General features: G+C 40.4%; 1 protein-coding gene across 1 annotated transcript in view; it reads right to left on the bottom strand.

The window, feature by feature from the left end:
- Nucleotides 1-12,710, bottom strand: part of BBS9 (Bardet-Biedl syndrome 9) — a 283,138-nt gene extending 270,428 nt beyond the window's left edge. The window contains exons 1-5 of the mRNA XM_054645353.2: nucleotides 12,259-12,710; nucleotides 11,057-11,177; nucleotides 7,595-7,745; nucleotides 6,372-6,436; nucleotides 3,806-3,919 (exon numbers count right to left, since the gene is read on the bottom strand). Coding sequence (XP_054501328.2) covers nucleotides 3,806-3,919; nucleotides 6,372-6,436; nucleotides 7,595-7,745; nucleotides 11,057-11,168 — 442 coding nt within the window. The 5' untranslated portion in view covers nucleotides 11,169-11,177; nucleotides 12,259-12,710. The remainder of the gene's footprint in view (nucleotides 1-3,805; nucleotides 3,920-6,371; nucleotides 6,437-7,594; nucleotides 7,746-11,056; nucleotides 11,178-12,258) is intronic.
- Between the last annotated feature and the right edge of the window lie 3 nt (nucleotides 12,711-12,713).

The following is a 12,713-nucleotide window of genomic DNA, read 5'->3' as shown; positions in this document are numbered from 1 at the left end:
ACCACAAAACTAATTCATCATCTAATGAACAGCCTACCCATCAAAACCATCTCTCCCCAATTTAAAGAGATGGATATTGTGGGAGAGTGTGTCAATGACTTTACAGAAGTCCAGATAGATGACATTCATAATCCTTACCTTATCCACTGATGTAGTCACTCCATAGCTCTCTACCACTTGGCCACTAGTTGATCTGCCAGGACTTGCCCTTAGTGAAGCCATGCTGACTGTCTAGAGTCACATCCCTGTTCTCCATGTGACTTAGCACAGTTTCTAGGAAGTTCTGTTCCATGACATTTCCAGCACAGAGGTGAGGCTGACAGGTCACTACTTCGAGGGGGGGGGGGGGGGTGGTCCTTTCCAGCCCTTTTAAAATGCATTCAGTGTTCTGGGGCTCCTCTCAGATAAGTCCCATAGACTTAGGTTCTTCAGGTGGTCACAAAACCAATCTTTCCTTGCAGTGGGAGAGACTTTTTTCCCCCACTACCCCCCAGAAGAGAGATTACAAGTGAAGACTGAAGCAAAAAAGTTGATGAGTTCCTCAGCCTTCCACTCATCCACTCTTACCAGTTTGCCAGTGTTGCTTCCTTTTTCCTTTGACCTTCCCTTGGCCAATGCACCTGTAGAAACCCTTCTTGTTACTCTTTGCACCCCTCATCAAGTTCATCTCCAGCTGTACCTTGGCTTTTCTAACCCCATCCCTACTCAACCAGACAGCATCCCTATATTCCTCCCAGGTCACCTCTCCCTGTCTCCATTGGCTATGCATTTCCTTCTTGCCCTTTACTTTGACCAGCAAGTCTCAACTCAGACATGTCTATCTCTTGCCTTCCTTTCCCAGTTTCTCACATCTGGGGATCCTGAGCTCTTGCACTCTATGGAAGGCATCCTTGAAGATCTGCCATTTTCTGAGTCCTTGTCCCTGAGGGCAGTTTCACAAGGGGTCCAACTAACTCCCTGAAGAGTGGGAAGTTAGCTTGTCTAAAGTTCATTGTCCTGACTTTACTTTTCACCCGTCCTATACCCCTCAGCACTGCAAACTCAATATTTTTGTTCTTTTGTCAGCGTTAAATCCTACGGCTGAGTAGAATGCACTGCTTTACCACTGAAGGTATAGGATTAAGAGCTCCATAAAAAGAAAAAAAAAGCATAACCTTCAGGAAGAGAAATCTGAGCAAAGACTGAGCAGCTTCATAGATCAAGTTCTCTGTGTAAACTCCTACAGCATTCTTTGCTTACTCAGATGAAAAATCATGTTCCTGGGGGATTGACATTCACCCTCCTCCCCAACACTCCCACGGCATGCTTTCCCTGCACGCATGCTTTCCTCCTTCTGTTCAACTGCCATTCTCCTGCATCTGCTTCAGTAGTTCTGTGAACATGACCTGTGAAGGGCCTCTTTCACCCTCACATTGTTTCAAACATGCTTGAGTATAGCAGTAAGACACATATTAGTCACAATAGTAACAGATGGCAAGAAATGCAAAACCGCTCCTTGTATTTTCTTATTCTACTTCCAGACTGTGGTGCAGAAGGCAGACTGTTAGCAAAGCAAGCTCATTGCTGCAGGCTTATAGCACCACCAAGAATTAACCTCTACTGAAGGCAAGAGACACTGTTAGTAGATGCCTAAAAAGAATTCCAGAGAAGCCTGTGGAAGGCTGATGGTAAAAAAAAAAAAAAGTTAATTTATTTACAGACTCTCAGTGGCACACCAGACTATCTACCGAACACAGATACACAGTGATAGCATGGCAGGCTAGACCAGGACAGGCATTTGTTTACTAAAATTAACAGCACTTGCTTTCCTTTCTGGCTCACTCTGGCTGGTTTTGTGAGGTAGAAATAAAACCACAATACTGTCCTTCACAAGCCTCAAGGACAAAACAAGATATTAAAGATGATGCTTAAAAAAACCCTGAAATAGATTCACTGCAAAAGGCTTGAGGCAAGATTAGAAGCATTTCCTTGATAAAAAATCTAATCAGATAGTCCAGGAAAGCCACATAAAAAAAACATTCAGTCCAGGATACCTACCAAAAAAAAATTCCTTAATTTTCCAAAAAGAACTTTCCCCAGTGTCCTTTTTGACAATTTCTCTGATGCTTCAACACATGCCTTATTAGCCTCTTATCAGGTGACTGAACATTCACTATAATTTTCCTAGATTTTGGTCTTAAACAGAAAGCATCTTGATCTTACAATTTGAATATATATTATTCATTACATAACATAAACACCTGCCTTCTTTGTTTATTTATGACTTGAGATCATTCTTTGTCCAACAGCAATAAACACACATATGTGAACTGGAACATGGTGAAGCAAAAAGGAAAAGGTAATCAGCACAACATGCTAACACAGAAGACTCAGAAAAGGTTACAGAACTTACCAGAGTTCCTTCTGCTGTTCTTGCTGCTTTGTCAGGATTGGCCCTCATTTTGACCATCCTAGGTCAAGTGTTTGGCTTGCTGAGTAGGTTCTAGGGTAAACATTACCTTTTGTCTCTCTAGCTTGCAAAGACACCTTCTAAATCAGATTACTTGCTTCCACCACAGCTCATGACACAGGTCAGGCATCAAGATTGAGCTGGTGGTCAGACATCTTACTTAGGTCTCCATGGTAAACAAACATGCACGTAAAAAATCCAGAGAATTTCTTCTGCAGAACTGCATAGTGGTACATGTTTACTTGTTTTATTCTTTCTGAACTGTTCCAGACACTCACAACACTTAGTTTATTATCCCCTATACATTTGTTACTGCAACTCCACTGTAGAATGTCAGAGAACATTGTTCCCTCTTCTCAGATTTAGGAACCTCTGTATTGTCTTTCTGCTTTTAACAGGAATTTGCCCATACCATATACACTCACTTCTCAAGATACTCATAGCCCTTACACCTTCTCACCCACATGAGCGGACCATTTTCCCCAAGGTAGCTGTAAGAAATTACTAGCTGAAAATCTCTTCAATCAGTAAGGATTTTGGTCAGCCCAGGGACAAGCCTGAGTTTGAGTTAAGGCATTGTAGCATTATTACTGCAAGATTATTACAGACACAGAACTGAGGGACTGTCTACATATATTTGCCATATTGATGAAGGAGACTTTCTGCCTCAGAAAGTGACTTATCACGCTGCCAACAGGTTAGTGACACTACTTTTGTTGATGACTGCCACCCCCCAGATATTTTTAGGCAATCTCTACTTCTGAAGAAAAGGAGATGTTATGCAAAACCAATCTCAATGCTTCCAAATCAGAACACAAAAACAAGTTCACAAGTTCAAAAAATACTGATATCTATTAAACTCATTCAAATCTACAAATACACCATAAATATTACTGTCTACTGTTCTGTTTTCCCAATCTAAGTTTAAGTAGCTTTTTAGAAGTCTGCATTACATATCTTTCAAGACACTTGATACCTTAGGTTCAGCAAAAGAAGATGTGAACTTTTTAACTTGCTCAGGATAAGCAAGCCCAGAAAAGTAAAAGAGAATCCAAGCACAGAAGAAAACAATTATTTTTAGACATTGAAGTACTTTACAAGGGAAGAGCCAGGAATTTTGTCACATTTTTTAAAATCAATATTATCCTTGTAAACTCATATCCTCTTCAAAATGTGAGAAAACAACTATTCTGCATTTCATATTCTTCACTCATTTCAACTTGAGTTATTTTCAAGGTGCATCAGATAAAAAGTACCATGATGAATAGAAAGATGTTTTTCTCTAGACAACAGCATCATGCTGCCTTTCAAAATTCAGTTAAACAACTAATTATAAATAATATACAAGGAGCTTACCTTTTACACCACCAAATGGGCCATAAGTCATATTACAAGCAGTTCTCTGAAGATTGTGCTCGTACATCAGTTTAATCTGATACTGGTTCCCATGCTCCACATTCCCCTGAGTTCCTACAAAAAAACAAAGGATAAATATTTATTAATTTGATACACACACTGTGGAAGAACTAAAGGAGTATCAGTGTCAACAATCTGAAGAAAATGTAACTTAATTTCTAGTGACTTTTGAGATACGTAGGCTCACACTGCTGCTTCCTGAAAAAAAAATCACCAAGATATAAAATTCCAAAAGTCAGAACCAGAAATAAAGTCTCATTATACTATACATGGTATAAAGACCTCACAAAAGGCTGAGATTTTATTACTTAAATGTATTTTTCATGTTGGGCACACCTCTAAGATCAGGAAAAAAGCTTTGATTCCCCCTGCTCAAAGGGGCATTCTTATGATTCTCTAGCTATTTGGTAAATATACTATATCCAACAACCAGCTTCAGTAGCAATAGTCTTTGTCTCAAATTAAACTGTAGCTGGTCTTTAGCTCCAATTTGACAAAGCTGTGTTTAGGGCACACTCATCACTTGCCTTTATTTTGCCTGAAAATTGAATGCAGTGATCAGCAATGTGAAGATAAAAGACAAACATATGGTAACAAAAATCATTTTGTTATATGCAGATAGTCCAGGAAAGCCACATAAAAAGATATATGTCACAGAATATATGTCACATTCTCTGAAAAGGTCTGCATGAAATTTAACTTCCTGACTCCTTCAAGGAACTAACAGAAAATAAAAGCCTTTCTAAAGAAACTGAAGTTCCTCTTTTGAGAATCAAGTTTTTCCTGAACCCCATGAAGAAAGTAAAGTTCATTACATAAAATAATACTTAAGGACTAATATTAGCAAAGGGAAAAAAGTAAACAAAATCCTTTGAGAACAGTCACATCAGTTGGAAAAAAGGTGTTTTGCACTAAATCCTGCCACAGCTTTAATTATACATATATTATTCCAACAACAACTTAACATTCTATGAAAGATTTGTAGCTTAGGCTAACCTGTTAGGCAATTTCTCCAAACAAATCAAACACAGTTTTGACCTCTAAAGCAGGCCCACATTAGGGAAAAGACTGGAATAGACATGAGGGGAAAAGCCCTGCTGGGTAGTAACTAGATAATCATCAACACTTCAGGATAAACAAGTTGAAAAGTAGTCAGCCTGTGTATATTGATTGCAATACAATATCAAGGCCACACTTTAGTCAGCCCTGAAGGATGCTTTAATTTGTCCAAAGAAGCAGCATAGTGATTTTTATTATGAATAACAGATATGGTAGCATGTATAAAGCAAGTAAAGATTCCATTTTATGAAAATGTCATTTGCCTTAAAAGCATAAAGAAGTAATGATAGTTATTTCTCAAAGGAGCTTGTTTGAGAGTACCCATTCAGATGACAGAAATTACCACTAAAGCAGGAATGCTTACAGATTAGTATGAAAAGTCTGTTAAAAGATAGCAGAAATTTACCTTTATTATTACTTAACTGCTTAAGCCATGTAGACCAAACAGCAAATTATAACTGCTAAAGACTTCTAGACTTAGTATTGTATGCTCCTAAGGCAAATTTTAAAATAAATTGTTTTAATAAAAATTGTAATGGTAGGCTATAATCCTAAGGCATAAACACTATTGCAGCAAGAGAAAGCACTAAACTGCAGCACATCTCCAAGAATCCCTCCTCAGCAAAGACCAATTTCACAGGTGTCTCCAGATAGGCAAAGAAAGTACATTTTTGTAACCTGACTACAAGGCTGTAAATAGGAAACAAGCTGCTCCTACAAGAAAACCATGCTCTTGTAATGAAAGGAATCACAGAGTGTGTCCCTGCATGGAGAAAATGAACAACGCCATGCTGTCTATTGAATTTTGAAGATGGGTGTACCATTAATAGAAATCTGTGCTTTGCTCTGAGCATACAGAAGAAAAAAAATCAAAGTACAGAACATGTATTTCATTACTAGGCTCTTCACATACAGAGAGAACACATCATATAGAATTTCCAGCCAAAGGCAGTCGAAGAAAGAGGATTTAAGACAAAACACAGTGGTTTCACCTTCTTACCAGTATTAACCTTCTGTCTTCTTATGGGCTACCTTACCAATATTCTGGCTTTCTAAAAAATTATCTGGACTTCTGAGTTCAGAAAGAATCATAATTGTTTCTTTTTAAAGAGCTAAGTAGGTTGGCATTATCAAACCATCTGTTCATTAGCATGTTGAACAGTAACACCAATTCATAAAAACATAATAAGAACTAGTTGCTCACAATCACTACTAACCACAGACCATCACACACATCTCAGCATCTCAGGCATGGAGTAGATCAGCAAACCTCTGCTAAACCTAATTACTAATATCTCCTCTTCATAGGTGGGCTTGAGTGAAAGAACATGACTGCAGATCTTCAGTGATGATGAGCAAACATTGTATATACCAAGTTTAAGATTAACCTAATCTAAACTTTAGAATACACTTAAAAACAGTGGAAAGCTTGGATCTGTAAACTAACCTGAAACAGCATACACGCAGAGTTTTCGGCAATGCAACACAGCCAGATGAAGTCCTTCAGTACCACTGTAAAGAAGGGTATAAAAAACACTATTTTTAGATAAATTCAAATAGAATTCATACAGGATAAAATTCAAGAAACATGCTAAAATTGCTCTCATGTGTAGGCCAAATGCAAAGGTTTGGGTGTTAGATGCTAGTATAAAAACTCAGACGTACTGATCTTCCAAAATTCATGCTGAAGTGCTTGAAGTTAATTTCAAAATCAAAATGAATCCTTTAAGAACATATTTTGAGATGCAAATATGAAGAGCAACCCAACTATGTTCCCAGTTTAGTTTGCAGTTTAGTTTGAAACTCATTTGAAAGAAGGTGCTGTTAATCCTTCATGGAGAGACAATATGCAGATCAACCCTCCAAACAAGAATTATTCAGCAACATCAGACACTACTTTTTTTTAAATCCACTTTTGTAGTAGCTGCATGGAACCTCCAAACCTTCACATTCCTCTTCCTCCAAACACAAATAGTATTTCTAGCAAAATACTTGAAATGTTTTAGCTTATTTCACAGAGTAAAACATTATCATTCCTGCAAAGAGTCACTCCATGAGTACTTGACTCTTTGATCTCAGAGCACGAATCTTCTCCATGGTTAGTTCAGGTTTTACTTTCATTTTTAAATAAAGTTCATGCTACAGTATTAGAAGTTCATTTCAAAATTAAAATGAATCCTTCAAGAACCAATTTCTAGAATAAAGTTCTCTTAAGCAGATTCTCTTACAGCCAATTAACTATAAAGTGTTTTCCTTAGAGTCACAGTATCTCTCCTATATCTGGTCACTTGTTTCCACTAAATTCATTGGAATTAAGGATCTTCTATCCTCTATCAAACAGGAAATAATTGGCCAGTATTACATCCTAGACCGTAACAAGTTAGTCAAGTATTCTTAACACCTTAAAAGATAACTTTAAATGTTAAGTTTTTCCTGTTCTACATACTTCTAAAAAATTGCATAACTACCTGGGAGATTATCCTCTATATACCTTAAGTAAAAATCTCTCATATGAAGATGATTCAAGAAGCAGATCAAATGCATACTATAGGATTCATAGATGTGATTAGTAGTTTCCATCTAGAAACTGAAAACTCACCCTCCAAAACAAAGGAAGAAAATCACATCTAATATTTAAATAAACAGCACCATAGCCTGCCATTTACTTACGAAACAAACTTTCCCACTTCCACCTGCAATATTGGTTCTCGCAGCTGCACTTCCAAGAGCAAGTCTTCAGGCTGTACTTCATCTCCAGGTTTCACAGGATGTGGATTAAAGATTCTGAGATATCCATTATAACTGCCCACAATAACTTTATCTAAAAAACAAACAAACAAAAACAACACATAGGATACTACACAATACAATAGCATGCACATGTGGAATTCAATTTGCTGCAGAGTGCTTCAAATAATACCATAAATAAAAAGACAGAATACTAACATGATTCAATTATTGTTCATTATGCTCTGTCTTCTAGTTTAACTTTAGCAATTACATTTGCAATTTCCATATTCAATACATGAATATCTGTCAGCACCAGTGATGGCAGCAATAAAGTGTTTATGGGTAAGAATCAGGGAAAAGCCAATGAAGCAGATGTCATGGTTGGAGTCTGTTACAGACCACCCAACAAGGACAAAGAGGCAACAAAATATTCTACAAACAGCTTGAAGAAGTCTCACAATCACCAGCCCTTGCTTTCGTGGAGGACTTCAAGTTACCAGATGTCTGCTGAGAATATAACACAGCAGAGAGGAACTGTCTAGGAGATTTCTGGAGTGTATGAAAGATAATTGCCTTACACAACTGGTGAAGGAGCCAGCTAGGGAAGGTGCCCCACTGGATTTGCTGTTTGTGAACAGAGAAGGATTTACAGGTGATGTGATGGTTGGAGGCTGTAGTGAGCACAGTGATCACAAATTAGTTTCAGTTCTTAGAGAAGGAAGGAGGGGGAACAGCAGACCTGCTCTCATAGACTTCCTGAGGGCAGATTTTCACCCATTTAGGAGATTGGTGGACAGAGTCCCTTGGAAGGCAGTCCTGAAGGGCAAAGGGGCCCTGGAAGGCTGAACATTTTTAACAAAGGAAGTCTTAAAATGTACAGGACCAGGCCATCCCCATGTGCCAAAAGACAAGTTTGCAGGGAAGAACACCATCCTGGCTGCACAAGCTTTGGCTGGAACTCAGGAAAAAGAGAAAATATGACCTTTGGAAGAAGGGGGAGCTGAATCAGGGGGGCTGCATCAGCTGAATCATAAGGTTATGCAGGAAGAAAATTACAAGGGCCAAAATCCAACTAGAACTTAATCTAGCTACTGCCATAAAAGACTAAAAATGTTTGTATCAATATATCAGCAACCAAAGGACGACCAAGGAGAATCTCTATTTTTTATTGGATATAGGGGGAAATATAGTGACAAAGGATGAGGAAAAGGCTGAGGCACTTAGTACTGCCTTTGCCTAAGTCTTCAATAGAGCAACAGTAGTTCTCTGGGTACCCAGCCCCTGAGCTGGAAGACAGGGACAGGGAGCAGAATGAGGCCCCCATAGTGCAAGGAGACGTGATCAGCTACATCACTTAGACACAAACACAAGTCTATGGGGCCAGGTGGGATCCACCCAGGAACACTGAGTGTGGAAGTGTTCACCAAGCCACTCTCCATCATTTATCATCAGTTATACCAAGGGGCTCCCAGATGACTGGAAGCTAGCAAATGTCATGCCCATCTACATAAAGGGTCAGAAGGGGGATCCAGGGAACTCTGGGCCAGTCAGCCTGACCTCAGTACCAAGGAAAGCCATGGAGCATATCATCTTTAGTGCCATCACACAGCTTGATGGGACAACCAGGAGATCAAACCCAGCCAGCAGGGGTTTATAATGTGCAGGTTCTGTTTGACCAACCTGATCTCCTTCTAGGACAAGGTGACTATCTTAACGGAAAAGGGACAGATTGTGGATGTTGTTTACCTCAACTTAAGTAAACCTTCGGCAGCATTTCCCACAGCATTCTCCTGGAGAAACTGGATAGTCACAGCTTAAAAAGCTATATTGCTTACTGGGTAGAAAAATGGCTGGGTGGCTGAGCCCAGAGAGTGGTGGTGAACTGAGTTACATGCAGCTGGTGACCAGTCACGAGTGACATTCCCCAGGGCTCAGTACTGGGGCCAGTCCTATTTATTACCTTTATCAACAACCTGGAGGAGGGGATCAAGTGCACCCTCAGGAGGCTGCTGATGACACCAGGCTGGGTGGGAGGGTTATCTGCTGGAGGGTAGAATGGCTCTATGGCAGAATCTGAACAGGCTGGAACAATGGGCTGAGGCCAATTGTATGAGGTACAACAAGGCCAAGTGTCAGTCATTCCCCTCAGTTGCAACAACCTCACACAACACAGCAGGCATGGGGAAGAGTGGCTGGAGTGGCTACCCAACAGAAAAGTACCCAGGGTGATGGTTGACAGCAGCTGGAGCATGAACCAGCATGTGCCCAGGTGGCCAAGAAGGCCAATGGTATCCTGGCTTCTACCAGAAAGTGTGTGGCTAGAGAAGTATTGCCCCGCTGTATTCAGCACTGGTGAGGTTGCACCTCAAATACTGTATTCAGTTTGGGATCCCTCACTACAGGAAAGCCATGGAAGTGGTGGAGCATGGCCAGAGAAGGGCAACAAAGCCAGTGAAGGGCTTAGAGGTGAACCAGGGGCTGTAAAACTTAGATGGAATATTAAGAAAAATTTTACCAAAAGGGTTGTGAAGCATTGGAAGAGACTGCCAAGGGAAGTGGTTGAATCAGCACCCCTGGTGGTATTTAAAAGATGTGTAGACATGGTGCTCAAGGACATGGTTTAGTAACAAAAACAGGGTTGTTAGACTCAATGATCTTAAAGGTGTTTTCTGACCTAAATGACTCTTATGAATTTCTACTGAAAAAGGTTGTACACCAAATCAATAACAACTCAACTTTATTCAAATGATCCTGAAAAGGGAGAACCTTACATTAAAATAGTTTTAGAAGAGTATGGCAGCAAGGAAGTCAAACTCAAGTACCTCTACCAGGCAAAAATAAAGTTCCAAGGTGAGCATGATATCATAGAGACACCAAGAATTTATTCATTTTAGAAAATACACACACAAAAACTCTCCCTGACAGAAAGATTATTTCACATTATTAATGACTACACAGAAACACAGGGTTTACTCAAGCAGAGTCACTTACTTCAATTTTTTCACTTATTTTCCAGATCAAAAGGGTTGTTTATTTGTTTTTCTAAATTCTTAACTTTTTAGCTCTCACCTTCCTTTTTTCTCCCCTAGGTTTTTAGAAGTCACAATGTGTTTGCTCCCATGACTAAATGAAAATTCTTTATTTTAAAAAAATCTACCATTGGGAGAATAAGACATGAGAGAAGTTACTAGTGAACACAAGCAAGAATTAACATATTTAGCAGCATACAAATATAAAAAGATAGAGAGCACTGAATTTGTCTTCTTACAAGGACACATTAAAGATAGCAGACCTAAAACTAACTAGCCAACCAGCCTGGCTAACAAGCTTTCAGCATGCATTGGTCAAAGCAAACCTACAGCTGTGTGGCTTAAAAGCCAGCAATTTTAAGTCTGAATTTACCTTGTCCACTGCCACTATTATCAACATCAGCAACACACAGACAGCCTTGGTCAAATTCTTCCTTTTCTCCAAGTATAGTGGACCACCAGTCTCTAGCTTTAAACAAGGACATTCTTCTTTACTGAAAAGAAAACAAACCATTGTTAAAGTTTATACTAATATATGCAATTGTTTATACAAAAAACTTTTTCTTTGTAAGCAACAGGTTTCCTTAAGTATATTACACCTTTCAATTTCACATTGCACTAGTGTGAGCTAAATAAATGTTAATTTCAGGTGTCTGGAGTTTCTGGTTATACAGTTCTGAAAACAACCTCAGGAATATTACAGTCAGATGAATTAAATGTGATAGACACTGCTAGTTATATAAAGAAAATGCAACACAATAATAGACTTTTAAAAACGGTTAAATGCTAAATGTCTTCTGTTACAAGCACTAAGTAATAAAAAGTTTTTAAAGTCACAGAACTGAGTTCTCTTCTTTCACCAAGGAGTACCAACAAAAAAAAAAAAAAAGAAAAAAGATTCTGATGCAAGTCTTCTGCAAGAGAAATTATTTTTAGACAAGTAAATGGAGACATAAACTGACGACATCAAAACTTCCACCGCATAATCGCCTTGAAGATGCTCCAGTGACACGACTAAAGAACTCGGTCATACAGGGCACAAATCAGCTTTTCTGTTCCCTACCTGATGTTATTTTAAGAAGGGGGGAGGGAAGGAGCGAGGAGACTAATCCCTTTGCGGGCAGCTTGACAATAACATTATCCTAGCTCAAAACTCACGGCTCCGTGCCTATGGAGCCGGACACAGTCGATCCCACAGCCCGCACAGGAGGCGAGGGGCTGCCACTCACCGGCAGCTCCAGCGGGACGAAGGAAAAAAGACAGGAACAAACGCAGACTGCATGCCCGCGCCTTTCCTCTTTCAAGGAAACCAAGTCCGACAAACAAAACCCCGTATTTTCCACCTTTTTCACTGTCGCTATGCCCGCTAGGCAACCTGCTGCCGCCGAGTGCGGGCTGGCACAGCACAGCCCTCCACACACACCCCCTCACTCCCTGCTGCCCTCCCTCACAGAGTCCCTAAGCAGCACACACAGCACCCACACCGAGCCTGGGACACGGACACGGACACACACAGATACAGACACACATCCCCGTGCAGCCGGAGAAAAGAGACGGAGCCCGACGGGGGCTTACTTGGGCGGGAGGCGACAGCTCCCTGGCAGGGCGCAGTCCGAGCCGGCCCGGGGCGGCAGCCCCGCTTCCTCACAGGAGCTCCTCGCTCAGTCGCGGCCCGAAGCAAGGTACAGAGCAGCAGGGCTACAGGCGCATTCCCACCGCCGCCGCCATCTCCAGCATCCTCCGCTCCCCACCACCGGCACCAACCGCTCACCACCCCACGCCCCGCCCAGGGGAGAGCTTGGGAAATGTAGTTTGGGAAGCGGCGCCATGGGCCGTTGGGCTCTCCCACTTAGTCCTGTACTTGGGGGGAAGAGCAAAGAAGAGAAATATTTATTTTGTATTTTCTGAGAGGAGAAAAATTAAAAAAAACAACTCCAAGCATTCAGCAGCTTGTTATTTTTTTTTCTTCAAACCCTTTACAGAAACCTCTTGCTCTCGAGGCGCCCAGCTCCACCCGTGCATCCAGCCTT

The sequence above is a fragment of the Agelaius phoeniceus genome, chromosome 1, assembly GCF_051311805.1.
Source record: "Agelaius phoeniceus isolate bAgePho1 chromosome 1, bAgePho1.hap1, whole genome shotgun sequence".
In the NCBI taxonomy this organism is placed as follows: domain Eukaryota; kingdom Metazoa; phylum Chordata; class Aves; order Passeriformes; family Icteridae; genus Agelaius; species Agelaius phoeniceus.
This window is presented reverse-complemented; position numbering and strand designations above follow the sequence as displayed.